Source organism: Chlorocebus sabaeus, chromosome 15 (assembly GCF_047675955.1).
Source record: "Chlorocebus sabaeus isolate Y175 chromosome 15, mChlSab1.0.hap1, whole genome shotgun sequence".
Classification (NCBI taxonomy): Eukaryota; Metazoa; Chordata; class Mammalia; order Primates; family Cercopithecidae; genus Chlorocebus; species Chlorocebus sabaeus.
This window is the reverse complement of record NC_132918.1, coordinates 19,939,544-19,967,161: the sequence shown is the minus strand read 5'-3', so window position 1 is coordinate 19,967,161 and position 27,618 is coordinate 19,939,544. Positions and strand designations below refer to the sequence as shown.

General features: G+C 41.8%; 2 protein-coding genes across 8 annotated transcripts in view; one reads left to right on the top strand and one right to left on the bottom strand.

Moving 5' to 3' along the window:
- The window catches only part of LRRC34 (leucine rich repeat containing 34), an 18,728-nt gene extending 16,242 nt beyond the window's left edge, over positions 1-2,486 (bottom strand). The window contains exon 1 of one of the 6 annotated variants that reach the window (XM_007972139.3): positions 1,937-2,486. In XM_007972139.3, coding sequence (XP_007970330.3) covers positions 1,937-2,075 — 139 coding nt within the window. In that variant the 5' untranslated portion in view covers positions 2,076-2,486. Of the gene's footprint in view, positions 1-1,610 lie in introns of all 6 variants that reach the window. The other 5 variants (XM_007972135.3, XM_007972140.3, XM_073023474.1 and 2 more) reach the window with 5 other exon arrangements.
- On the top strand, positions 2,397-27,618 carry LRRIQ4 (leucine rich repeats and IQ motif containing 4). 2 transcript variants are annotated; one of them, XM_073023472.1, is made up of 6 exons: positions 2,397-2,582; positions 11,664-12,714; positions 18,152-18,325; positions 19,886-20,024; positions 22,436-22,632; positions 27,324-27,618. In XM_073023472.1, the coding sequence occupies exons 2-6, from the start codon at positions 11,695-11,697 to the stop codon at positions 27,474-27,476; spliced, it is 1,683 nt and encodes a 560-aa protein (XP_072879573.1). In that variant the 5' UTR covers positions 2,397-2,582; positions 11,664-11,694; the 3' UTR covers positions 27,477-27,618. The 2 variants fall into 2 exon arrangements, with proteins under 2 accessions (XP_072879573.1, XP_007970333.3); XM_007972142.3 differs by lacking the exon at positions 2,397-2,582 and having other exon boundaries at positions 11,640-12,714; positions 27,324-27,562.

Below are 27,618 nucleotides of genomic sequence, written 5' to 3'. Positions count from 1 at the left end.
TAAGCAGTTTTCCCATGTCACTAGATAATCTCTGACAATTTTAAATAGCATAATTTCTGTCATGTGGATAGATGTACATATTGAAAAAGCTTCACCTATTTTGGAAAATTTTCATGTATTTAAATGATATTGTAGCACAATATTTCCCAAATTGTATTTTGTGGAATATTCATGTTCTACAGGATGATCAAAGGTGTTCCAAACAGAATAGGTTTTATCATCAAGTAAGTTTGAGAAGTGCTAAAATAAACAAAACTATACAGAGACACAACACTTCTCAGAGTATTTAAAACATGTGCACACTCTTCAAACTGTTAAGCTTGAGAATAGGGAAGATAAGAATGCTGCATTTCTGGCCGGGTGCGGTGGCTCATGCGTGTAATCTCAGCACTTTGGGAGGCCGAGGCAGGTGGATCACTTGAGGCCAGGAGTTCGAGACCAGCCTGGCCAACATGGTGAAACCCTATCTCTACCAAAAAATACAAAAATTAGCCGGCGTGGTGGCGCGTGCCTGTAGTCCCAGCTACTTGGGAGGTTGAGGCGACAGAATCGCTTGAACGCGGGCGGTGGAGGTTGCAAGATTGCAGTAAGCGGAGATCGCGCCACTGCACTCCAGCCTGGGCGACAGAGGAGACTCCATCTCAAACACACACACACACACACACACCCCTCACTTGGAATGCAATCTAGAAAATGCTGCTTTAGCATCCTCCCCAGGAAACAAAGCAAGTAGATCCCAAATAGAAGATGGAGCTGGGCTCCCAGTAGGCTTCTTTCTTCCCTACTCTCTTCCTTGGCATTAAGAGAAAGATTGCCCTGAGAATCTCCGAGATTCAGCGCTGCCCACACCACAAGGCACAGAAATGTGTCAGACTACAATTCATTTTCGCGAAGGCATGAAGGAATCTTAGCCTACGAGCTAAATACAGCTAAACAAAATTATGGAAATATTATTATTAAACAAGCTAGCCACAGATTTACAGTATTTAAAAGTTTCTGCTACCCTTCCTTTGACTTAAAATTCACCTATGTATTTTGTATGCCAGGATTTTATGGCACCAATGAATTTATTTCCTATACTGTATAGTAAAGTAAAAACTAGGAAATAACCCAGCTACGCAGAAAAATGTAAAGAACCTAACCCAAATTTCATTTTTTCATCCACGACTCTGGCAGCACGTTTTACAATTTCCAGAGAAAGGACTTATTTAGGAGGCAGATCCCTCCAAAACATGCTTTTCTATACTTAGCCAAGCACTGGGAAATCCAAGAGATGAGCATGAGTCAGAACGTGGGTGCCCCACCCAGAATCCGCAGTGTGCACATTTGAACAAATTGTTATCCCAGCTTTAATTTCCTCTCATGCTAAAGGCAGAGCCTAACACTGCCCATCTCCTGGATTCAGTGAGTACTATTAAGCCAGCCTCCGAACAGTTCCGTATCCACAAACATACTTTAAAACAAGCATATAAAACGGAAATGGCGTGTAAGGGGTGGCCCTTCAGGGTATGCTTAACTCGCTAAAGATCATTCATGGGCGCAGAAATATTTAAAATGGAGACAGTACAGAGGTGCAAAGTCAGAAACGGTATCAAGACCCTCATGCCCACCTGTGACCTGCTCTCTGGGACTTTCACAAAAAGGGGTCTGAGAAGAGCCCCCCAGCCACACCCTCCCGGAGGGAGACCCTGGAGATCCCGAGAGCACGGCGACAGACACCATCTGCACAACCTATCGCACAAACGGCGGGGACTCCTCTCCTGCCCTCGTTTCGGGGCGCCCCAAACCTCTGGTCACAGATGGGGTTCCCAGGGGCACTCTCCCTCCGCGCCGCCTTGGGCTGGCGGGCTGCTAGAAGGACTCCGGCCGTGGCACCCGGCGCCCCTAGCGCGTTTCGTCCGGGCCAGGCCGCGCAGACGGACTCCCTACTTCTTACCGCGCTGGCCCACCAGGGCCGCGCCCGGAGTACGGGCCTGAGTGGGGGCCCAAGCCGGGGACCTGGCCGGCGCACGGACGGCCTCCCGGGGGCTCCCCATGCTCCTCTCACCCACTGGCCGCGGCGGCTGCGCTGCCATGGCGACCGCGCGCGCGCTTACAGTCCGCCTGCAGCTGTGAGGTGGATACACAAGCCCCAGCGCCAGCCTGCGCCGAGTCCCGCCAGCTGTGCCTGCCCGGGCCCCGAGGCCTAACTGCTAAGGCAGTGACCGCTAACTCTGTGGAGGTCCTCTGTCACTCTGCCCTGGTTAAAGGCAGCCTGAGGGAGGGCGTCCTGGCTCCTTTGCAGGGAGGAGTTCCCGAGGTTTGAGGGGCTCCGCTGCTGAGCTAGGGCTGGGGCTACAAAGAAGATTATGACAAAGCCCCCTCCTGCAAAGTGTTCACCGGCCTGCCCAGCCAGCGAACAAGCAGAGAGTAGCATCAGCACATGATAAAGCCGTAGGGCTTTGGGAGCAAAAAGGGTTTTGTGCTCCCAAAGGGCGGGGCTACCTCCCCAAAGGGAGGGCTTCTTGAAGGAGGTGGTATCTGGATGGTCGGAAGGAGGCTGCCAGAGGGCAGAATGCTTGGTGCGTTCTGGGCATGCGCAGGTACTTGACTATACTCAGATCAGTACAGACAACCGGCAGGCGGGCGGGGCCAGATCTACATGTGTTACTAAAAGGCCAGGGGTTGCGTCTAGATCCTGCTGCTCCTGGCACAGAATGCCAATCACTGAAACAATGAGAATTCCCAGGGAAGAAGGCAATTGCCAGGGAAGAACAAGATTTAACATGAGGAACATTATATTTCAGATGAAAGCAAACAAAATTTTCCTATAGTTTTTAATAACCTTTTAAAAAATAAATTTAATATACTTATTCCAGACAATTTGGAAATTTCTTTTTTTTTTGAGACCGGTTCTCAATCTGCCGCCCAGGCTGGAGAGCAGGAGCGCAATCTCGGCTCACTGCAACCTCTGCCTCCGGGGTTCAAGCGATTCTCTGGTGCTGCAGCAGAGGAGATGGGAAATCAGTCTCAAATCTGTCTCCCCAACCAACTAGAATCAGGGGTTTATATAGCGAGAAAGAAATGTGACTACTTGCAGGAAATCAGGAATTAGGGAGGGGTAAGGAAGAGGAGTTAGTCAACAGGAATCAGGTGGTCGCTTAGGGAATCATGATAGGTGAGGGATTTGGTGTCTCATTGTCCAGATGTGATGATCTGGTAAGTTTCATTTCCTTGATACTGAAACGGTAATAGTTTCCTTATCACCCTTGCAGGGCATGTGATGGTGAGGCAGAAAAATAGGGTCTGGAGGTAGGGAACATAAGGCCGATTCACACTTCGGCTATAACAGGAAATATCCTCTCCATAGGGTGTACACCATAAACGACTTTGTAACCTTACTTCATCCTCTTCATTTACACAGGGCGTACTCCAAGTAACCAATGGAATCCTCTAAGGGGTATTTAAACTCCCAAAAAATTTGTAACGGGGCCTTTGAGCCCCTGTGCTCGGCCCACTCCCACGCTGTGGAGTGTACTTTCATTTTCAATAAATCCCTTCATTCCTTCCTTGCTTTGTTTATGCGTTTTGCCCAATTTTTTGTTCAAGACGCCAAGAACCTGGACACCTTCTACCGGTAACAATGGGGGTGTGACTTCTTCTTTGGTTCTCTGCTGAAACCCTTAGGGGGAGCATGCAGACGGGCAGGTTGTGGGGCGCGTGAGCTCGAAACCCAGGGCAGTGTCTAGAAGCGAAGGCTTACAGCTTCTGAAGCGAAGCTCCGGTAGGCGTGTGTTACAGGGTGCTCTTTTAGTTTTGCTGTCTATAGGTGGATTGTGTTAATCAGCTCAGTTAGACCCTCTGTCTTATCGCAAGGACAGAGGGCTTTCTGCATCCTGGAGTTTTTGCCTTGTTGTACCGGTAAAATCGGATCCCACAATGGGCTTGGATAATGAATGCAAGGTTTATTGAATGGTGGAAGTGGCTCTCAGAGTTGGATGGGGAGCCAGAAAGGGAATGGAGTGGAAAGGTGGTTTTCCCCTGGAGTCTGGCCGCTCAGCAGCCGGACTCTTCGCTGACTATGCTGGCCAAATTCCCCTCAGTCTAGGCATTGTTCTACCTGTGGATGGTCTGGCAGTGTCCGCTGGTGCCTGTCGGTGTGCTCTTCTGCTCCTCTGTTCCTCTCAATGTCCAGCCACCTGTGTGCTCCTCCACTGGTGTGTTCCTCTCAACATCCAGCGGCTTGTGTCTGTGCCTACTAGGGTCTCTGGGTGTTTGTTTGTTTTTTGAGACAGTCTCCCTCTGTGGTCCAGGCTGGAGTGCAGTGGCATGATCTTGGCTCACTGCAACCTCTGCCTCCCAGCTTCAAGTGATTCTCCCACCTCAGCCTCCAGAATAGCTGGGATTACAGACACCCACCACTACGCCCAGCTAATTTTGCACTTTTAGTAGAGACAGAGTTTTACCATGTTGGCCAGGCTAGTCTCGGACTCCTGACCTCAAGTAATCCACCTGCCTCTGCCTCCCAAAGTGCTGGGATTACAGGCGTGAGGCACCGCGCCTGACCTTTTAATCCATTTTGGTTTGATTTTTGTATGTGGCAAGAGATAGGAGTCTAGTTTCATTCTTTTGCATATGGATATCCAGTTTCCCCAGAATCATTATTGAAGAAACTATCTTTTCCCCAACGTATGTTACTGATACTTTTGTCAAAAACGAGTTCACCGTAGATGTATGGATTTATATCTGGGTTCTCTATTCTGTTCCATTGGTCTATGTGTCTATTTTTATGCCAGTACCATGCTATTTTGGTTACTTTAGCTCTGCAATACAATTTTAATTTAGGTAATGTAACTCCTCCAGTTTTGTTCTTCTTGCTCAGGTTAGCTTTGACTATGCTGGGTCTTTTGTGGTTTCATATAAATTTTAGGATGTTTTTTCTATTTCTGTGAAGAAGGTCTTTGGTATTTTGATAGGAATTGTATATAAAATCTGTAAATTTCTTTGGATAAAATGGACATTTTAACAATAATTATTATTCTAATCCAAGAACATAAAATATCTTTCCTTTTGTGTGTGTGTGTGTGTCCTCTTTAATTTCTTCCATCAATGTTTTATAGTTTTCACTGTAGAGATCTTTTACTTATTTGGTTGAGTTTATTCCTAGGTATTTTATTTTATTTTTAGCTACTGTAAATGAGATTATTTTCTTTTTATGATTGTTTGCTGTTGGCATATAGAAATGCTACTGATTTTTGTATGTTGATTTTGTATCCTACAACTTTACTGAATTTGTTTATCCATTCTAATAATTTTTTTGGTGGAGTCTTTAGGATTTTCCAAATATAAGATTATATCATCTGCAAACAAGGATAATTTGAGTTCTTCTTTTCCAGTTTGGATGCTCTTTATATCTTTTGCCTGTCTACTAACTCTAGCTAAGACTTCCAGTGCTATATTTAATAATGGTAGTTAAAGTGAGCATCCTTGTGTTGTTCCAAATTCTAGAGAAAAGATTTTCAGTATTTCCCGTTCAGTATGATACTACCTATGGGCCTGTCATATATGGTTTTTATTGTGTTGAGGTATCTTCCATCTACTCCCAGTTTGTTGAAGGGTTTTATCATGAAGGGATGTTGAATTTTATCACATGCTTTTTCAGCATCAATTAAAATGATCACATGGTTTTTGTCCTTCATTCTGTTGATAGGATGTATCACATTGATTGATTTGTGTATCTTGAGCCATCCTTGCATTCCTGAGATGAATGCCACTTGGTCATGATGAATGATTTTTTTAATGTCTTGTTGAATTCAGTTTCCTGGCATTTTGTCGAGGATTTTTGCATCAGGGTTCATCAGGGACATTGCCCTATAGTTTTCTTTTCCTTTTCTTTTTTTTCTTTCTTTTTTTTTTTTTTTTTTTTTTTTTTGAGTGTCTTTATCTGGTTTTGGTGTCAGGGTAATACTGGCCTCATAGAATGAATTTGAAAGTAGTGTTTCCTCTTCTATTTTTCAGAATAGCTTGAGTAGGATTGGTATTAGTTCTTTAAATGTTTGATAAAATTCAGCATTGAAGCCATTGGATCCCCAGCTTTTCTTTGCTAGGGCAACTTTTTATTATGACTTTGATCTTTTTACTTGTTATTGGTCTATTGAGGTTTCAGATTTCTTCATGGTTCAATCTTGGCAAATGGTGTATATCTAGGAATTTATCCATTTCTTCTAGGTTTCCCAGTGTGTTAAAATATAGTTGATCCTCAGAATTTCTGCTGTATCAGTTGTAATGTCTCCTTTTTCATCTCTGATTTTATTTATTGGGTCTTCTCTCTTTTTTTCTTAATCTGGCTAGAAGTTTATTGATTTTGTTCATCTTTTCAGAAAACTCAACTTTTCATATCATTTTATTTATTTTTTGGATTGTTCTTTATTTTAATTTTATTTATTTCTGCTCTGATTTTTATTATTTCTTTTCTTCTGCTTTTTCTTTTATTTTTATTATTTCTTTCCTTCTTCTTTTTTTTTTTTTTTTTGGACAGCGTTTTGCTCTGTTGCCCAGGCTGGAGTACAGTGGCATGATCTCAGCTCACTGCAACCTCTGCCTCCTGGGTGCAAGCAATTCTCGTGCCTCAGCCTCCTGAGTAGCTGGGATTACAGGCACACACCACCACGCCTGGCTAATTTTTGTATTTTTAGTAGAGACAGAGTTTCACCATGTTGGCCAAGCTGGTCTTGAACTCCTGACCTCAGGTAATCCACTTGCCTCAGCCTCCCAAAGTGCTGGGATTACAGGTGTGAGCTATCACTCCAGCCTTCTACTAACTTTGAATTTGGTTTGCTCTTACTTTTCTAGTTCTTTAAGATGCATCATTACATTGTTTATTTGAAGTTTTCCTGCTTTTTTGATGTAGGCACTTAATTCTATAAACATTCCTCTTAGTACTGCTTTCACTGTATCCCACAGCTTTTGTTATGTTGTGTTTCCATTTTAATTTGTTTCAAGAATTTTTTAAATTTTTTAAATTTTTTTCATCGACCTACTGGTCATTCAGGAGCATGTTGTTTAATTTCCATGTATTTGTATGATTCCCAAATTTCTTCTTGTTATTGCTTTCTAGTTTTATTCCACCATGCTCAGAGAAGATATTTAATATGATTTTGATATTTTTGAAATTTTTAAGACTTGTTTTGTGACCTAAAATGTGGTCTATCCTTGAGAAGGTCCATGTGCTGAGGAAAAGAATATGTATTCTGCAGCTGTTGGGTGAAATGTTCTGTAAATATCTAGGTCCATTTGGTCGATAGTGCAGATTAATTTCAGTGCTTCTTTGTTGATTTTCTGTCTTGATCAGTGCAATGCTGACAGTGTCCAATGCTGAAATCAACAGCCGTTATTATACTGGAGTCTATCTCTTTCTTTATCTCTAGTAATATTTGCTTTACATAACTAGGTGATCCAGTGTTGGGTGTATATATATTTACAATCATTATATCCTCTTGATGAATGAACCCCTTTATCATTATATAATGACCTTTTTTGTCTTTTTTTTATAGCTTTTGTCTTGAAATCTATTTTGTCTAATATATGTGTAGCTACTCCTGCTCTTTTTGTTCTCCATTCACATAGAATATCTTTTCCCATTCCTTTATTTTCAGCATATGTGTGTCTTTATAGGTGAAATGTATTTCTTGCAGACCACACATCAATCACTGGGTCTTGTTTTTTAAAATACATTTAGCACCGCAAGAGCCATTCCTCAGAGCCCAGCACAGCATCAAGATTTGCCCAGGAATTGCAGTCCTTGTGACCTGAACTGCCTTTCAAGTTTATTTAGAACCCCCAGAGCACTTTATCCCACAGTATTAGGGCTAGCCAGAACTCAGGTTCCACCCACTGGCATGGACAATTCGCCTCTGGCTAGGGCTGGTCTAAATGCTCCCTCCATGAGCACCACCTGAATTCCACCCGGTATTGCTTTCCACTGTGACAGGCAGCACTGAAGTCCATTACAAAGCCCCACAGTCATTTTCCTCTCCCTCCCCAAAGCACACATATTGTCTCTCTGTGCCACATGGCTGCTGCTGGGGGATGGAGGAGGGATGGTTCTGACAATCCAGGACTGTCTTTCCTACCCTCTTCAGTGCCTCTTTCCTTGCTATGATGTTAAAACCAGGGACTGTGATTGCAAACTTGATTTTTGGTTCTTATGAAGGTGCTTTCTTTTGTGAATAGTTGTTCAATTTGGTGTTCCTGTTGGAGGGGATGATTGCTAGAGGGTTCTATTCAGCCATCTTGCTCTGCCTCCAGGAATTTTTTTTTTTTTTTTTTTTAACAAAATGTATTTGTACAGAATTCTCTCAGCTATAACTCCCTGTTGAAGAATTTTCTTTCTGATATAGGGAAGGCATGTTTTGCATGGGAGGTTTTAGCTCCTGTTTTCAAGGAGGGAAAGGGAAGATTAGAATACACTTCTTGCATCTGCCATTTTTCAAGTGTCTTTAGCTTAAAGTAATCCTCATACCAAAGTGGCATATTTTGGAGTGGCACATTCTGCCACTCTTTATTACCATTATATGAATTTCCAGTCTGAAGTCAGTTAAGGTTACTTTTAGTTTGTTTGTGGTTCACCAGTTTTTAGAAGGAATAGATCTGCTGAGTGAGGTTTTAAGCAAACTCTTGAAATTCTTTTAACTATAAATGGGTTTTTATGCTAACAGAGAGAGTCACGGACCATATTGACCTCAGGAACCTAGTCTTACTTATCCAGTTTGTGCATAGACGGACTTGGAAACAAAAGCATGAACACTCACTGTAAATTTGAGAGGGCTGATTAGTTTCTTAAACGATTTTCTCAGGTGTTGGAGTTACACAAAGAAAGCTAATTGTTAAACTATCCAAATCTTGGCTCCTTCAAATGAAGATGCAACAATTATTTAATTTAGAAACCACCCCACCATAATATTGGATTGTAATAATAAGTAAATTAGATCACATTTGGGTAGCAATCCCTAGGGGAAAAATGGCCAATAAAGACCAAATCTTCCCCATTCTCATTTACTGTGGCAGAATTACTGGCAAAGCTATTGCAAATCAGGGCTTTTCAATCTCCTTTTATTAAACCCACAAATGAAGGTGAAATATGGGTGTATATATAGCTTTCAGGGGGCCGTCAAATTGATGGGATATATGATTAAGGTGAGATAACATACACACACAATTAGATATTCTAAGCAGGTCTTATTATGGAGAAAGATGAATGTTAAGAGAAATAAGTTATTTCATGTGTCTGGAAGCCCAGACACCCTCATATTAATTCTAATCCACATAAATTTCTCCCAGGTGACTTTGTTGTAATGCTGCACAGTAAAATCAAGTCTAAAATCTCACACCCAAGAATAATGATTTTAATAAATGCCAGGTTTCCTGTAAACAAGTGATGTTAAAACTCTAGGTGAGGTTGTGTCCAATTCTCTGCTCTTACTCACACTTCCTACGATGTTCTGAGAAGAGCCCTTTCAGTTATACAATTTCTTTATCTGTGAAACAGGGCTAACAGTGATGCCTCCTGCATAGGATTGTTGTAAAGATTGATTAGGTTACTTTAAGTAAAGCCTGGAGTACATAATCATTGTTCTAGGTGTTCCCTATTTTTATTTGTATTATTGCCTCAGTCTATATACTGTGGAGAATTTTCAGAAATTTGCAAGTAGGAAACTGGAGATTTTACCTTACAGGACTAAATAGTATTAGATAAATTTAATCTGCCTGATGACTAAATGACAAAAATGTTGAAGACAGCTAGTTTTAAACAAAATCAGTGTTAAATATTTCCTTTTATTTAAATAACACTGTCTTGGAGCTGGTTTTGAGTCCAGGCATAAAGCAACAAGCTCCTGAAGCACATAGTGTTGTGTTTTGAGGAACAGTAGTATTATGTATGGAACTAGAAATGTGTCCCCTTCATCTAGGGACCAGGCCTCTGCGATGGATGAGAGGCACAGATACTCCAGAAGGACTGCCTTCATCCTAAAAAGAAGTTCAAAGACGCTACCGCCAACCTTGCCACTATCATGTCATGTTGTTCTCTGCCTTTCCCCCATAGACTCTGTGTGTGTGTGTGTGTACTAAAGACTTACCCTTCTGAAATACAATATTCACATCTTGCATTTATAAGATTTATAAGCCTAGTAGTGTAAGTCTGCTGATTTTGTTTTCACTAAAGATTATCTTTAGTTCCTTTGCATTTTCACATAAATTTTAGAATCAGCTTGTTAACTTCTACCAAAAAGAAAAAAAAAAAAGTTTGCTAAAATTTTGACTGACATTACGTAAAAACTGTAGATCCAATTGGGGGAATACTGACATCTTAACATTATTGAGTATTCTAATCCATGGACATGATTTGTCTCTCCATTTATTAGACTTTAATTTGTTTCTGGGTTGGGCTTTAGTTCATTTCAATTAACTGCGGTTTCAAATGTCTCGCTTAGACAGAGTTAAGCTCCTTCCAGCCAGGCTTCGGTACTTAAGGCCATGAAACTACAGGACCTCTGTTCTTTAGTCCGGCCTGCAATTTTCCCTGTGGCCACTTAGCCAGCCAAAGATTAATGGGAAGAACTAGTTAGTGGGGAGAACTGACTTTGCATTTGGGGCTACTCCAGATTCTAATCCACTATGCCAGCCTACACATGACTGTTAAAAGTTTGGCAGGTTTATTCTTCTCCCGGAAGTTCCTTTGCCTGTGCCTATTAAAGAGTTGTTTCTCTGCCTGACAGTCCTCAAACTTGCAAATGCCATCAGGCATGAGAGGGTCTACTCACAGGTCTCTCTAGTTATTTAGGAAAGGCTGGGGCATCTCTAGATTATAGTGTTTTTTGGGGTTTTTGTTTGTTTGGTTTTGGTTTTTTTGTTTTTGTTTTTTGGTTTTTGGTTTTTTTGTTTTTTTTTTTTGCTTTCTTTGTATCTTTGGCTCTCTGGTGGCTTTAAGGAAAAATACTACATCTTAAAATATGAGGTTTTTTCCCTAGTGTTTTCTCAGTGTTATGGTAAGAGCAAGAATCTTTTACAACCTTCTACATCCTACTGGAAACATTCAGAATAGGCTTTTTTTTTTTTTTTTTTTTTTTTTCTTTTTAAAGTGAAATTAGGCTGGGCACGGCAGCTCGTGCCTGTAATCCCAGCATTTTGGGAGGCCAAGGCGAGTGGACCTGAGGTCGGGAATTTGAGACCAGCCTGGCCAACATGGTGAAACCCTGTCTCTACTAAAATTGCAAAAAAAATTAGCTGGGCATGGTGGTGGGTGCCTGTAATCCCAGCTACTCCGGAGGCTGAAGCAGGGGAATCACTTGAACCCGGGAGGCAGAGGTTGTAGTAAGCCGAAATCACACCACTGCACTCCAGCCTGGGCAACAAGAGTGGAACTCCGTTTCAAAAATTAATAAATAAATAAAACTGAAGTTAATCTCTTTTTTTTTTTTTTTTTCTCATGTGAGTCTACGTGTTAGGGGAGGGAGTCTTCACTTTAATTCTTCTAACATGAAATGCAAAAACCTAAATTTTATGTTCTGTCATAATTTCAAGCAGTAAGTTTAATCAACTAGGTTTTAATTTTATTTTTTTAAGGATAGCAAGTCTGGCGGCAGGTAAATTCTGATTTTTTTTTCATCCTTTTCACAATATTTCAGATTTTGAATATTTGAGCTTTTCTTCAAAATAATGTCAAAAGACATAAAATCAGTAGAACATTCACCTAAAATTCATCAGAGAAATGATCCACAGCACGTCAATGATAGAACATTTTTCATTGATGCCTCTAATCAGAGCTTGACTGCCATTCCGTTGGAAATCTTCACATTCACAGAATTAGAAGAAGTACATTTGGAGAACAACCAGATTGAAGAAATTCCCCAGGAGATTCAGCGTTTGAAGAACATCAGGGTCCTCTACCTGGATAAGAACAACCTGAGGAGCCTGTGCCCGGCGCTGGGGCTGCTGAGCAGCCTGGAGAGACTGGACCTGAGCTACAACCCCATCTTCTCCTCCTCCCTTCTCGTCGTCAGCTTCCTCCACGCCCTGCGCGAGCTCCGGCTCTACCAGACCGACCTGAAGGAAATTCCCGTCGTCATCTGTAAAAACCTCCACCATCTCGAGCTGCTGGGACTGACCGGAAACCACCTGAAATGTCTGCCCAAGGAAATAGTGAACCAAACCAAGCTGAGGGAGATCTACCTGAAGCGAAACCAATTTGAAGCTTTCCCCCAGGAGCTCTGTGTTCTCTATAATCTGGAGATCATTGACCTGGACGAGAACAAAATCGGTGCCATCCCAGAAGAGATCGGGCACCTGACGGGGCTGCAGAAGTTCTATGTAGCTTCTAACAACCTTCCCGTTCTGCCCGCGTCCCTGTGCCACTGTAGCCAATTGTCGGTGCTCGATTTATCCCATAACCTCCTCCACTCCATCCCGAAGAGCCTCACCGAGCTCAGGAAGATGACGGAAATAGGGCTGAGTGGGAACCGCCTGGAGAAGGTGCCATACCTCATTTGCAGGTGGACCTCGCTGCACCTGCTCTACCTGGGAAACACAGGCCTGCACAGGCTGCGGGGCTCCTTCAGGCGCCTGGTCAACTTGCGCTGCCTGGACCTAAGCCAGAACCATCTAGACCACTGCCCGCTGCAGATCTGTGCGCTGAAGAACCTTGAAGTCCTGGGACTGGATGACAATAAAATAGGACAGGTACGGATTCCCTTTCTGGCTGTGACTATGCTCTCATCCAGGGTCCTTCCTGCCCTAAGTTGGTTCTGTGTCTAAACAGCAAATTTAAACTTACTTTATGGGCGAAAATCCAAGATTACTAAATATTCAACAAGGTGATAGTTTGTATTACTTTCTTTTTCCCTAATAGCAGCAGTAATCATAATAGTAGCTAATGTTTATTTAGAGGGTGTATGTGCCAGTCACTGAGCTAAGTGTTTACATGGATCATCTCATCTACCTCTCACAACGACTGTGTCCTCAATGATATATGAAGGAAGTGAGGGGCAGGGAGCTTAACTAACATGTCCAAGGCTACACAGCCTGTAAGTGATACAGCCGCGATTCCAGCCCACAGCTGCCAGGCTCCAGGGTCTTCATTCTTTTTTTTTTTTTTTTTTTCCCCAAGATGGAGTCTAGCTTTGTTGCCCAGGTTGGAGTGCAGTTGGGTGATCTCAGCTTACTGCAACGTCCGCCTCCCGGGTTCAAGCGGTTCTCCTGCCTCAGCCTTTCGAATAGCTGGGACTATAGGCACCTGCCACCATGCCCAGCTAATTTTTGTATTTTTAGTAGAGACAGGGTTTCACTGTGTTGTCCAGGCTGGTCTCAAACTCCTGACCTCGTGATCCCCCCGCCTCGGCCTCCCAAAGTGCTGGGATTACAAGCGTGAGCCGCCGCGCCCAGCCCAGGGTCTATATTCTTAACAAAGACTATCTCCCGACAGAGTTTCCATTAACAGCAGATGTTTCTAATACATACAGCCTTAGAAGCCTAAAGTTTCATCCATAGGAAACTGCAAAACCAGATCTGTCCCTAGAGAAACTGTCCCGTGTGTGCAGGGTGGCATATTCAAAAATGGTCACTTAGCATTGTTGATAATCATGAAATTATGGGAGACAATCTAAATGTCAGTAGCGGAGTGGGCAAATAAACTTCAATATATTCATAAAATGAAGTTATATAGTAATTTAAGTGAACTGGTACTGTACGTGCCAATATGGATAGATCTCAAAATTGTGATGTTTGTTGAAAAGAAAACCTAAGGTTCTGCATCAAATTGCAGAACATTATGATACCATTTATAAATTTTAAAATCACACAAAACTATATATAAATATATATATACATACACACATATATACACAACACATATTTTATGGATATTTTTATATATAATGAAAATATAAAATACTAACTGGAAGAAAACTAACTTCCTGAAGGTGGCTGCCTCTGGGAAGAGAGAAGGAAGTCAACAAAATAGAGAAGCAGCTGGGTGCAGTGGCTCACTCCTCTAATCCCAGCACTTTAGGGGGCCAAGGAGGGAGGATCATTAGAGGTCAGAATTTCAAGACCATACTGGGCAATGTAGGAATGTGCCTTTAAAAACCAAGAAAGCAAATGGGAAAGAGATCCTAAGGGGACTGAACTTAATTGCAGTGTTTCATTTGGTTTATTAAAAGATTTGGGCAGTTGGGCATGCATGGGTTTATGTTTCTTTATTATTTTATAATATTCTATTTATTTTAATTTTATTTATTTATTTTTAAGATGGAGTCTCACTCACTCTGTTACCCAGGCTGGAGTGCAGTGATGCTATCTCGGCTCTCTGCAACCTCTGCTTCCCAGGTTCAAGGGATTCTCCTGCCTCAGCCTCCCAAGTAGCTGGGACTACAGGTGTGCGCCACCATACCCGACGAACTTTTGTATTTCTAATAGAGACTGGATTTCACCATGTTGGCCAGGCTGGTCTCAAACTCCTGGCTTCAAGTGATCTGCCCGTTTTGGCCTTACAAAGTGCTGGGATTATAGGCGTGAGCCACCATGCCTATCCTATAATGTTTGATTTAAAAAGAAAAAAAAACAGCTGTTAAGAGCGAAAGACAACTGTAGAGGGAGTAAAAAGGGGAATTTGGAAATCAACAACTATAATCAGATAATAGGTCTGCTTTACCTGGCTGTGGACACCAGTCTCATGTGTTCCCCATACATTACAAAAGTCCTGGTCCTTACAGGTTTATTATTAAAAATCTTTTTTTTTTTTTTTTTTTTTTTTTTTTTTGAGATGAACTGTCGCTCTGTTGCCCAGACTGGAATGCAGTGGTGCCATCTCGGCTCACTGCAACCTCCACCTCCCAGGTTCAAGTGATTCTCCTTCCTCAGCCTCCTGAGTAGCTGGGACTACAGGCGCCTGCTACCACACCCAGCTAATTTTTGTATTTTTAGTAGAGGCAGGATTTCACCATATTGACCAGGCTGGTCTCAAACTCCTGACCTCGTGATCCGCCCACTTCAGCCTCCTAAAGTGCTGGGATTACAGGCGTGAGCCACTGTGCCCGGCTGCTAAAAAATCTTTTATTCGATTTTTTATTTCTAGAACTTTTTTCCCCGAATTGCGATGGGGTTTTAAAGCTGCCTTTCAGAAAGTAACATTTTGATGGTAACTTGTAGATGTAGGACGAGATTCTAGGACTTAATCTCTACTGATGTAGCAACTCACCTTGGAGGATTTTTGAGGTTCCGTGAGAGCCCATTCCTGAACTATTCCACTGCTGATGTAAGAAATTCCTTTTAGTGGACAAAGTCTGTCATTCTGCAGTTGGAGTGAAAGACTTAAAATATAAAGTACATGTGGGAAGGATGACACATTATACTGAGCCATGAATAATACCAAATCCTGTTCTGAGAGAAATTTTAAGAAATCAAAGGAGCGAATCACACACAGACTGCTTGTTAAAAATAAGCTTCATCCAATACCAAGTTTTACCACAAGTCAAACTGCACTGAAATGTAGACAGGTTAAATATTACTGTATTGAACATGACAATCTCTATGTACCATTGCTTTTTCCTCTTCAGTTATTCTGATGGGCTTTGTGTGTGTGTGTGCATTTGTCCTCCCTTCTCAATTTCCTCTCATGCTAATACCACCTTCCAATGCATTTCTCTCCTTAATGAAACATGGCCTTTAAGCCAGCTCATTATCTCTCCCTCCCCAAAGACTCAAGCCTGACCAGTAGCTTCTACTTGCCTGTGTGCATGCAAAAATATCTGATTTTCAATGTGCACCTAGATGGATTTTATTTGTAGAGTATACTTCTATTAAAGGAGAAAACCAGGCCAGGTGTGGTGGCTTACGCCTGTAATCAGAACACTTTGGGAGGATTAGGCGAGTGGATCAACTGAAGTCAGGAGTTTGGCCAACATGGCAAAACTCATCTCTACTAAAAATTCGAAAATTAGCCGGGCATGGTGGAGGGCACCTGTAATCCCAGCTACTCGGGAGGTTGAGGCAGGAGAATTGCTTGAACCCAGGAGGCAGAGATTGCAGTGAGCTGAGATTATACTATTGCCACTCCAGCCTGGAGTGGGCAAGAAGAGCGAAACTCCATCTAGAAGAAAAAAAACAATGTACCAGATCCCAAAATGGCTATATGTCAATTATAGTGTCATCAGTAATTGTCTTCATCTAATGCTCTACAGATTTTCTATTCTATACTTCTAGATTTCTTCTCATTATACTTTGCTATGACTGTGATGAAACTAACTACTGGATCTAAAATATTCTGAAAAAGATTTTTGAACATTCAATGTGCTTTGAAAAAGAAAAGCTAAGCCTTTATGAGTTAAGTAAACAGCAACAAGAGTGAAATTTCTAGGTTATAATGAAATGGTTAGATTGAAAAATATTTTTTCATTGTTTTGGACTGCACAGAAGGCAGGCATTTTGTATTGAAGGGCTCCAAGTGCTTGATGAAGAATTTTGAAATAGCCAAAGAGGAAAGCTTAAACATCAGTTTCTCCAGAGACTGACTTGATCTAATTAAAATATATAGGTAAATTTAAAAAACTGGAAAACTGTTACAGCATTTTTAGGAAAATGAGTCCTTACTCTACACAAAAAAGAGAAAAATGCATTATGGAAGATTCCAAGTATGTGAAACTTTTACAGATAGGTTGTCCTACAGTGAACTTTCTTTTTTCTCCAACTGTAAGTGGCTCATTCACCAATGACCTGTCTGTTCCAGCTATCGATAGAGAGGTGGGGTGGGAGCAGCTCAGCTGTGCTCTAGCCAGAATGAAAGTCGGGTGACTGACTAGGGAATGGCTGGGAAGAATGTCCATGAGCTCAAGCAGGGAACTGTGGGGAAGGATTTCCCAGTTAGGAAGTAAGCCAGATAAAGGAACATATGAGTTAAGGAGCTGTTGAGCTACATAGCTGGGATTTTTTTTTCTACAATAAAATAAGGCATCTCTGCAACCCAGTCAACAGAGTGATTGTCACATATTTTAAGAATGAAATTTTTTCCCATGTGGTTCCCATGGTCCAGAAAGAAACTGATAGGCAGACAAAATGGTGAAGCTGATTTTGGCTGTACTAAAGTGGGAAATCTGATGGTTAGAAGTAGCCATAGAAGACAATGAGCTTTTCTTCACAAGAGGTGGTGTTTAGATACAATCAGATGGCTCGCTATAGAATGTATGCAACCACTGTATTAGAAGGTTGAAATAGAGAACCTTCTTAAGGCCTTCCAGCCCTGAAAATGTGGCACTCTGTGAAATGCCAACCCAGTTCCCACATAGGGTACACAAGCCTGGGTATTCACTGAAAAGCGGAACATGACACGATAGGATCATAATGGAGTTCACTGAACACTGATTAAATGGTGTGAATATATGTTTGCCTTCAACTGAGATTTCAACTGAAGTTTCAAAATTATTAAAGCCTTTTAGGATGAAGAGTCATATCACTAAACGTATTAGTTCCAGTAACTGAATTTATTATGAATATTATTATTGTATTATTACACATGACTTTAGTATTTTTCTTTCAATAGTGTCAAGCAGTTGCCACACTACAGTCCATAAATGGCAAGAACGTAGGTTAAAAATTGCTCCAAATTTTTTTTTTGAGACAGCCTCTCACTCTGGCGCCCAGGCTGGAGTGCAGTGGCACAATCTCGGCTCGCTATAACCTCTGCCTCCTGCGTTCCAGAGATTCTCCTGCCTCAGCCTCCCAAGTAGCTGGGATTATAGGCACCCACTACCACGCCCGGCTAATTTTTGTAGTTTTTAGTAGAGACAGGGTTTCGCCATGTTGGCCAGGCTGGTCTTGAACTCCTGACCTCAGGTGATCCACCCGTCTTGGCCTCCCAAACTGCTGGGATTAAAGGCATAAGCCACCGCACCTGGCCACAAAAAATTGCTCCAGTTTAAAGTGGTCCATAAAAGTGAAATCAGAGACTTTAGATCCAAAGTATAAATACTGTAATGCAGATACATGCACAAAATTTTCATCAGTAGGAGAGGCTAAGTTACTCCACTTGTTTAGCAGTCTGCCTCAAAACCAAAAGCCCAATTTATCTCTGCTGACTGTTAAAAATAATCTTGACCTGAAACTTATCTTTTTGGAATACTTCTAGTTACCTTCAGAATTGGGCTCACTTTCAAAACTGAAGATACTTGGACTAACAGGAAATGAGTTCCTTTCCTTTCCGGAGGAAGTCCTTTCTTTAGCATCTTTAGAGAAATTATACATTGGGCAAGACCAGGGATTCAAACTTACCTATGTGCCAGAACACATTAGGAAACTGCAGGTAAGCCTCCCCAAATGAGCAGGCTAAGAAGCACCTGCCACTGCCTCTTAAATTGACTGAAACTGAGAAAATATGAGGTCTCCACAGGCTGGATGTAGCATCATCCATACTAGATTTCCAGCTTCAAACAAGCAATCATTTTTACATTTTGAGGTTTCCACTGTCCGTGAACAACCCTTCATCATTTCATTGTGATTGCTGCTGGATATGTCCTACCATACTTCTTTCCACTGTGTGATCTGGTGTGTTTCAGTTACAGAAATTGGGTCTACTTCTTTCCATTTAACTCCCACTTTTTATAAGTAGCCCCCCGAAAACTGGACTATTTTGAAGTTAAAGAGTATCATACAAGTGACATGCTAGGAGCCTGCATTTTGGTGCCCAGGATTTCCTGTAAGGGGAAGTGTGACCTCTCTCCCTGCTTGGAAAAGGGAAATCATGTTGCACCAGCTTCCTGGATCTACAGGGCTTTGAGGAATACTTGCAAAGCAATAGGATAACTTCATTCAAAGTAGCCATACTAGAGTGTCTTCATGTATTCATCCTTTAAAGAACTATTTTTTTTTATGTTCCTGTTGTTGCATGTTTTTTTTTTTAGACAGAGTTTCACTCTTGTTGCCCAGGCTGGAGTGCAATGGCACAATCTCGGCTCACTGCAACCTCCACCTCCCGGGTTCAAGCGATTCTCCTGCCTCAGCCTCCCAAATAGCTGGGATTACAGGCGCCCACCACCACACCTGGCTAATTTTGTGTTTTTAGTAAAGACAGGGTTTTGCCATGTTGGCCAGGCTGGTCTCGAACTCCTGAACTCAGGTGATCCACCCTTCTCAGCCTCCCAAAGTGCTGGGATTACAGGTGTGAGCCACTGTGTCTGACCTGCTGCACTCTTAATGATGATAAAGTAGGCGTGGGCCGCCACATAACCCCCAGTCATGCAATGCCATGTACAGCATAGGTAGTTCTCACTATGACACAGGGAGTCTATTCCTAATTCTCCATTCCTTTGCCCTGTGTTCATAGAACACCTTTCATCATCTTTTCCTTTGTACCTGTCATGCCGCAATCTTAGGGTGAAGTACGAACGTTAGATTTTTGCCCAGTGAAGTTGAAAATAGTTATTTTGAATACATTCAAACCCATTCCCTGTGCGTTTTGGCTACTTTCACATGAGGCAATATTGGGTTGATAGTTGAAGCAATTATCATTCTGTAGCAACTGCCACAGATAATTAGCTATTAAAAAAGAGTTAATGATAAATGTAGTTAATTATTCAAATTATTTTTCCATAAAGTTCTGGTGAAACAAATAAGCACTAGATGTCTGTAGTCTCTTTTCCCTGCATAAATGGAAACCAAGTCTAATGGATTTACTCAAAAATAATTTTATGTCTTGATGATGGTCCTTTAGACATGCTTTTTCCCTTTAACCCAACGCATAATTTCCCCATTGAAAGTAAAAAAAAAAAAAAGAAAGAAAAAGGCATGGGCACCCACAGGTGATTCTGGTTACTATAATTAATTAATCAAGGTATATTATTATGGTATACTCATGTTATTTCAGAGTCTTAAAGAGCTATATATAGAGAACAATCATCTGGAGTACCTGCCCGTATCCTTGGGGTCAATGCCTAACCTAGAAGTTCTTGATTGCCGGCACAATTTGCTTAAGCAACTTCCAGATGCCATTTGCCAAGCACAAGGTGAGGAAACTTAGTAGATTCATAGCCTAGTAGAGTTTGTGGCCAGTACTTCCCATGGGAATGGCTTCCTTGCCTTGCTAAAGACCGATCTGAGTGTTGGGAGAACTGAGTCTATCCCATTACTTTCTTGCAGGGCTCACTCAGTGACATGGGGGAGGTCAGGTGTCCTGATTAGTATAGCTAAGTGTCTTGCAAAGGCAGTTAAGTCATTTATTAGAATGGAAAAGTAAATAACAACTGCTAAGAAAATTAGCATTCACTCATACATTCATTACACTACCAACAAGAATTTACTGTACACTTACTGTATGCCAGAATTTGGAATTGGGATCCTGCAGTAAATTTCATCTAGGTCACTGAGTCACTTGAATAAAAGAAAAAGTATTGGCCCACAGTGGTGAAATTAGCAAGGGACTTTCTTGGACCTACATGATTGACCTGGAAAACGATATATGATTCCTGTTTAAACAGCCAAACATTTTCTACTAGACTAAGCCATTCTTTGTCTGTACATTCATCCATCCACTTAACATGCTTTTGCTGAGTACCCACTGGGACCAGATTTTAAATCTTTCTTTTTTTTTTTTTTTTTTTTTCTGAATCCCTAGGCTTATGCACATGTTTTCAAACTACGGCGATTTTTTTCTTTCTTTTTATTTTTTTAGACAGTCTCGCTCTGTTGCCTAGGCTGGAGTGCAGTGGCAAGATCTCAGCTCACTGCAAACTCCGTCTCCCGGGTTCACACCATTCTTCTGCCTCAGTCTCCTGAGTAGCTGGGACTACAGGCACCCGCCACCTCGCCCGGCTAGTTTTTTTTTGGGGGGGGGGGTTGTTTGTTTGTTTGTTTGTTTTGTATTTTTAGTAGAGACAGGGTTTCACCGTGTTAACCAGGATGGTCTCGATCTCCTGACCTCATGATCTGCCCACCTCAGCCTCCCAAAGTGTTGGAATTACAGGCCAAAGTGTTGGAATTACAGGCGTGAGTCATCGCACCCGGCCTAAACTACGGCTATTCTTTAATGAAAAAAGAATGAAGACATATTAGAGTGGAAGCTGATGCCTACTCATAAGACATTCAAAAATTGGGGGCAAGGCCGGGCGCAGTGCTCATGCCTGTAATCCCAGCACTTTGGGAGGCCAAGGTGGGCGGATCACCTGAGGTTAGGAGTTCAAGACCAGCCTGGCCAACATGGCAAAACCCCATCTCTACTAAAAATACAAAATTAGCTGAGTGTGATGGCACGTGCCTGTAATTCCAGCTACTTGGGAGGTTGAGGTAGGAGAATTGCTTGAATCCGGGAGGCAGAGGTTGTAGTGAACCGAAATCACACCACTGCACTCCAGCCTGGCGACAGGGCGAGATTCCGTCTCAGGAAAAAAAAAAAAAAAAAACTGGAGGCAAGGGGTTGTATGCAGTACTCCTTAGTAATGCTCCTGACCATAAACTTTTATACTGTCCCTGGTCCCTGGAGGAGTGAAATATTCTCAAAATTTTCAGTGTTTTCTATTTTTCTGTCTCTAATATTTATGGACACTGGCTTCAACAACTTTGAATTGTTATAAAGAAGTTGTAGGCTGGGTGCGGTGGCTCATGCCTCTAATTCCAGCACTTTGGGAGGCCGAGGCAGGTGGATCATGAGGTCAGAAGTTCGAGACCAGCCTAGCCAATACAGTGAAACCCCGTCTCTACTAAAAATACAAAAATTAGCCGGGCGTGGTGTTGGGTATCTGTAATCCCAGATACTCAGGAGGCTGAGGCAGGAGAATCACTTGAACCCAGGAGGCGGAGGTTGCAGTTAGCTGAGATTGCACCACTGCACTCCAGCCTGGGTGACAGAGCTAGACTCCATCTCAAAAAAAAAAAAAAAAAAAAAAAATAGCCAAGTGTGGTGGCGTGTGCCTGGAATCCCAGCTACTCAGGAGGCTGAGGCACTAGAGTCGTTTCAACCTGGGAGGCAGAGGTTGTAGTAAGCCCAGGTCATGCCACTGTACTCCAGCCTGGGCAACAAAGTGAGAGACTCTGTCTCAAAACAAAACAAAACAAAACAAAACAAAACAAAACAAAACAAAACAAAAACTCAATAGCCCGCTGAGCTTAGGAGCAGCAGGGTCTGAGAGTGATTTTTCCCAGTGAGCTGTCAGTTTCAGCTAAAAACTGTTGCTCTAAACAAACAAAACATTTGGAATATCTGGAGACTGAATTTTGTTCTCTTCATTATGGGAAGGAGCAAACATAGAGCTAGAACTTTTATTAGATGGTAGAAAAAGTTTTGTTGGATCTTGTGCATCCTTGCTCTCATTCTTTTTGCAAATGCAGAATTGGATCCCTCATCTATGTGGGCAGGATTAGGTGACAAGTTAATATTGTTTGTTCTAAGATGGATCCACCATTTAAAAAAAAATCTTTTCAGCTTTGAAAGAATTACTGCTGGAGGACAACTTGCTCACCCATCTTCCGGAGAATTTGGATTCCCTAGTGAATCTTAAGGTTCTGACACTGATGGACAATCCCATGGAAGAACCCCCAAAAGAAGTGTGTGCTGAAGGCAATGAGGCCATATGGAAATACCTCAAGGAAAACAGAAATAGGAAGATAATGGCAACAAAGGTAAAATCAGCCCAGATTCTTGATAACAGTTGCTTTAGAGGGAGTCTAATGGTAAACACATTACAGATTATCCTATGGAGCAACTCCTTACACCCTTGTCCTGCTTCTGAAAAGAGAAGTTACTTAGTAACTTTTATGTCCCCAGGGCTAAGGGTAAGAAGATTTTTTAATGTCAGCCCTAGCATTTTTGTCTTTTATGTCCCTTATTTCTTTGTTCAATAAGAAGCCAACAAATAGGCAAAGGAAGCCAAAACTTCAAAATTTCAAACAATCTTAAATTCTTGGACTATTTCATTGGAATGAAAAAGCTTGTATTCACAAAAGCAGTAAAATAAATTTTAAAAATCAGAAATGAAAGCATTTATAGATGAGAGGCTGAGTCCAGGGTTCTGAGCTGCCATTAATTAGGATCAAAGGGCTGAGATCCTTGTAATTCTGCTGTAGCCCTTTGAGCCCATGGAGATGTAGGACAGTTCTGGAATGTGTCCACTTCAGCCAGTGTTCTTTGTTCTCCAACTGGCCCAAGTCCCCATCACCTCACAGCCGGATGACTACATAAGCCCTTTGACTAGTGTCCCTGCTTCCATGCCAGCTCCCCTACAATATACCTTCTGCTCAGCAGTAGCACTGATGCTGTTAAAACATGGGCTAGAGCTCACCACTCCACTGAAATTGGCAACCCTCCATTTCACTCAGAGTACGAGTCAAGTCTTCAGTCCGTAAAATCCTCTCTCAATAGCCCTCAACCCTATCAGACCTAATGTCCTCCCTTTTATGATAAATCTTTTGTGATACCTCTTTTACCATTCCAAAATAAATTCAGAGATAATAAAAACCTACAAAAGCACATAATTTTAATCAAAATAATCCCTGAGTAGCAATTTAAAGGAGAAAGAAAAGTAATTTGTATACAAATACATATTTCAGGCTGGGCGCGGTGGCTCACGCCCATAATCCCAGCACTTTGGGAGGCTGAGGTGGGTGGATCACTTGAGGTCAGGCGTTCAAGATCAGCCTGACCAACATGGTGAAACCCTGTCTCTACTAAAAATACAAAAATTAGCTGGGCATGGTGGTGTGTGCCTGTAATCCCAGCTACTCTGGAGGCTGAGGCAGGAGAATCGCTTGAACCCAGGAGGCAGGGGTTACAGTGATCCTAGATTGTGCCACTGCACTCCAGCCTGGGCGACAGCTATCTCAAAAACTAAAATAAAAAATTATTTCAATGTGTATATGCTCAGGATGGATTACACTTGAAAGAATGAAAATTGTGGTTTTTAATTGAATACTTCCTGAAAGCATTTTGAAAAACCATGCACCTTCTTGCACATTCTTAAAATGATATTTAATATTGCTGGCTACAAGTTTAAATCATTGCAAAGGATGTAATTTCCAGTGAATTTTAAATGTTGACATTTTAAAATAGAGCTGTTAGAACAATATTTTAACTGTATCCAGTGGAAACTGAATATCATTATGATTTGTCAACACCAATTTACAAATACTTAAACAAGTTATTATTTTATAGGCAGAATTTTTATATCTTTTCTTCTTAAACATGTACTTCCATTCTACTTTCCCCTCAAAATTGATCCTAAGGTTATATATATACACATATGTCTTTCATAGATTGCTCTTTTGTACTTCTAGGCAACAAAAATATTTATATAAATTAAATTTTAAAAATTTAAAAATGTATATACATTATAACTATTAGTAGTATAAAATCACCTAAAACAACATAAAATTTCTTACAAATTTTAAAAATTATTAGACATATAGAATTTTTTAGAACAGTGTACCAAAATGAGAGCGTTTTTTAGTGTAGTTTATATATTCATGCATAAATATTGATGATTATTAGAATAACACAGGGTTTATTACAGATTCTACTCCTGTTTTTCATTTTACAGATGAAAGCCTTGAGAAAACTTGTTCATGTAGATGAGTTAATGAGAACGGAAGAAGTTTTTTTGCCTGTAATGTTTTATTTTAAAAAAACAATGCTTCATACATCTCTGAACTTCTTCCAGATTTGTATCCCCCAAATTGACAGCAGGTCTTAACTGACATGTTAACTAGGTTTCCCTTATTTTTCTTGAAGGTAGAATTAGAAACCACCTGTCTTGCAAAAGGATTGGTTAACCAGTCCTTAGAGTCATTCATTTTCTCATCAACACTTGTACTTTGAATTGTCTTTTGTGTGTGTGTGTGTGTGTGTGTGTGTCCTAATGATTTTTGGAATCCAGGGCAATGCACCATAGTAAGATTCAGGTGGGTTCAAGGCATGCCCTTCCTCTGTGGAGAACCAAAGGGGAAACTGGGATGCGGGATCTGCAGTTATGTTCTTGAGATGATTTTAGGAAGGGATGCATATGGAAGCTGAAGCTCAGGAAATGGACTGTCTTCAACCTATCCATGCCTGCACACCATTGGAAAGGCTTTGTAGACCAGGGTACAGACCACACAATTGAAGACTGCTTAATCTTAAGACAATAAAAAGTCCCATAAATTTCCAAACTGCCTCTAGAGAGTAGTGCTGTTCCCTGGATCCTGATCAGTCTGCTGTTTTTTGTTTTTTTTTGTTTTTTTTTTGTTTTTTTTTTGAGACGGAGTCTCGCTCTGTCGCCCAGGCTGGAGTGCAGTGGCCGGATCTCAGCTCACTGCAAGCTCCGCCTCCCAGGTTCACGCCATTCTCCTGCCTCAGCCTCCCGAGTAGCTGGGACTACAGGCGCCCGCCACCTCGCCCGGCTAGTTTTTTTTGTATTTTTAGTAGAGACGGCGTTTCACCATGTTAGCCAGGATGGTCTCGATCTCCTGACCTCGTGATCCGCCCGTCTCGGCCTCCCAAAGTGCTGGGATTACAGGCTTGAGCCACCGCGCCCGGCCCAGTCTGCTGTTTTCACTCCCCATCTCATCTTTCCTACTCTCACTGGGCTTCAGTCACAAGCAGATACCTGGTGTTCTTCCAAGGACCAAGCGTGCTCCTGGCTCAGGACCTTAACACTGGCTCTTCCTGTGCCCAGAGATGCTTCCCTCAGATACGGGCAAGATTCTGGTCCTCACTTCATTCCATCTCTGCTTAAACGTCCTCTTATCAGAGAGCCCTTCCTTGATCCACCTTATATAAAACAGCATACCCCCAGCCACCTCTTTCATTTGTTCATTCATTTAACAAACATTTACTGAGCTTCTACTATGTACCAGACACTGTTCTAAGCACTGAGATACATCAGTGAACAAAACAAACATTTATGTCCTCACAGCACTTAAAATCTAGTAGGAGGGAAATAAAAGCATGAAATATAAAACAGAAAATTAAATACTACGTTAGAGAGTGCTACTGTGGGAAAAAAAAAACAAGGTCACCCTAAGGGGAACTGAAATTGCCAGTAGTGTTTGGAGGTGGGGAAGTGGTTAATGTAAATAAGATTGTCAGAGTAGGCCTCATTGAAAAGATGACAGTCTTAGCTTAGGCTGCCACAACAAAATACCACAGAACAGGCGGCTTAAACAACGGAACTGTATTTTCTCACAGTTCTGGAAGCTGGAAGTCTAAGGTCAGAGTATCAGCATGATTGGAGTCTGGTGAAGGTCCTCTTCCTGGCCTATAGAACCTGACTTCTCCCTGTGTCTTCATATGGCGGAAAGAGAGAGAGACAGAGAGAGAGAGAGAGAGAGAAAGAGAGAGAGAGAGGGAGAGAGAGAGACGGAGACAGAGAGAGATTGCACTAGAGAGTGCTAACTCTCTGATGTCTCTCCCTATAATGCCACTAATCTCATCATGAGGTCCCCACCGTTATGACTTCATCTAAATCTAATCATCTCCCCAAAGCCCCTTTTCCAATTTCCATCACACTGGGGATTAGGGCTTCAACATATGAATTTGGGGCAACACAGTTCAGTCCATAGCAATGACAATTGAGCAAACCCTTGAAGCAGCAGAGAGGTGAGCCATCTGAATACTGAGAAGAGTTCCAGGCAAAGGAAGCAGCGAATGTACAGGCCCTGAGTCACAACTGTGTGTCTGAGCAGGGAGGAGGCCTATACGGCTGGAGCAGAGTGAGCCAGGGAAAGGGGAGTTAAGAGGTTAGAGGGGTCAGGATTGGGGAGGCAGATCAGAGAGGGCCTTGTAAGCCATATAAGGACTTTGGCTTCTATTCAGAGAGAAATGGGGAGCCACTGGACAAGTCTGCTACTAGAGGAGGGGTGTTGCTGGCTGGGTAGGAGGGAATAGGATCCAGGGAACAAGTGAGGGCTGGCTTTAGGCAGGAGCACAGACAGCCCAGTAAGGAGCAGGAAGGCAGGGCATAGGCACTCAGATCCCCTCACCATGCACGGTTGCTCTCCATAGCACTCATCACCATCTGTCAAATTAAACATTCATGTGTTTATTTTTTACTGTCTCTTCCCTCACTGGAATGTGAGCTCCATAAAGTTGAGACAGTTATTTCTCTACTGTTGCCCAAAAGTCTAGAACAGGCCCTGGCACATAAAAGCAATAAATGCATTTTTTAAAAAATTTGTCTGAATGCCTGGCCAATTGAGAAAGATAGAAAATAAAATTTAGAGTTCTGATCACATCCCATTCTCCACATCTTCAAGACCACGTATCAGAATAAAGAGATTTAACAATCTCCAGTTCATTGTGATACCAGCCGATGCTGAATATGGGTTTATTTTGTTTTCAGATTCAGGCGTGGTGGCGTGGAACAATGGTACGGAAAGGATTTGGGAAATTCGGTGAACTACTAAAACCACGAAAGAAAGGAAAGACTTCTCCAAAAGATAAGAAAGGAAAGAAGGATGTAAAAGGAAAACCAGGAAAGGGAAAAAAGAAATAATCCTATAAATTGATAAATTGGGGTACCAGACCTAGATGGATTAAGAAGGCAAAATATCTAGGAATTAGATGCCTACTACATTAAAATTATTCATAAAATTATGTTTATGTGTAAAAATAAATGATTCTTACTTTTACTGAAA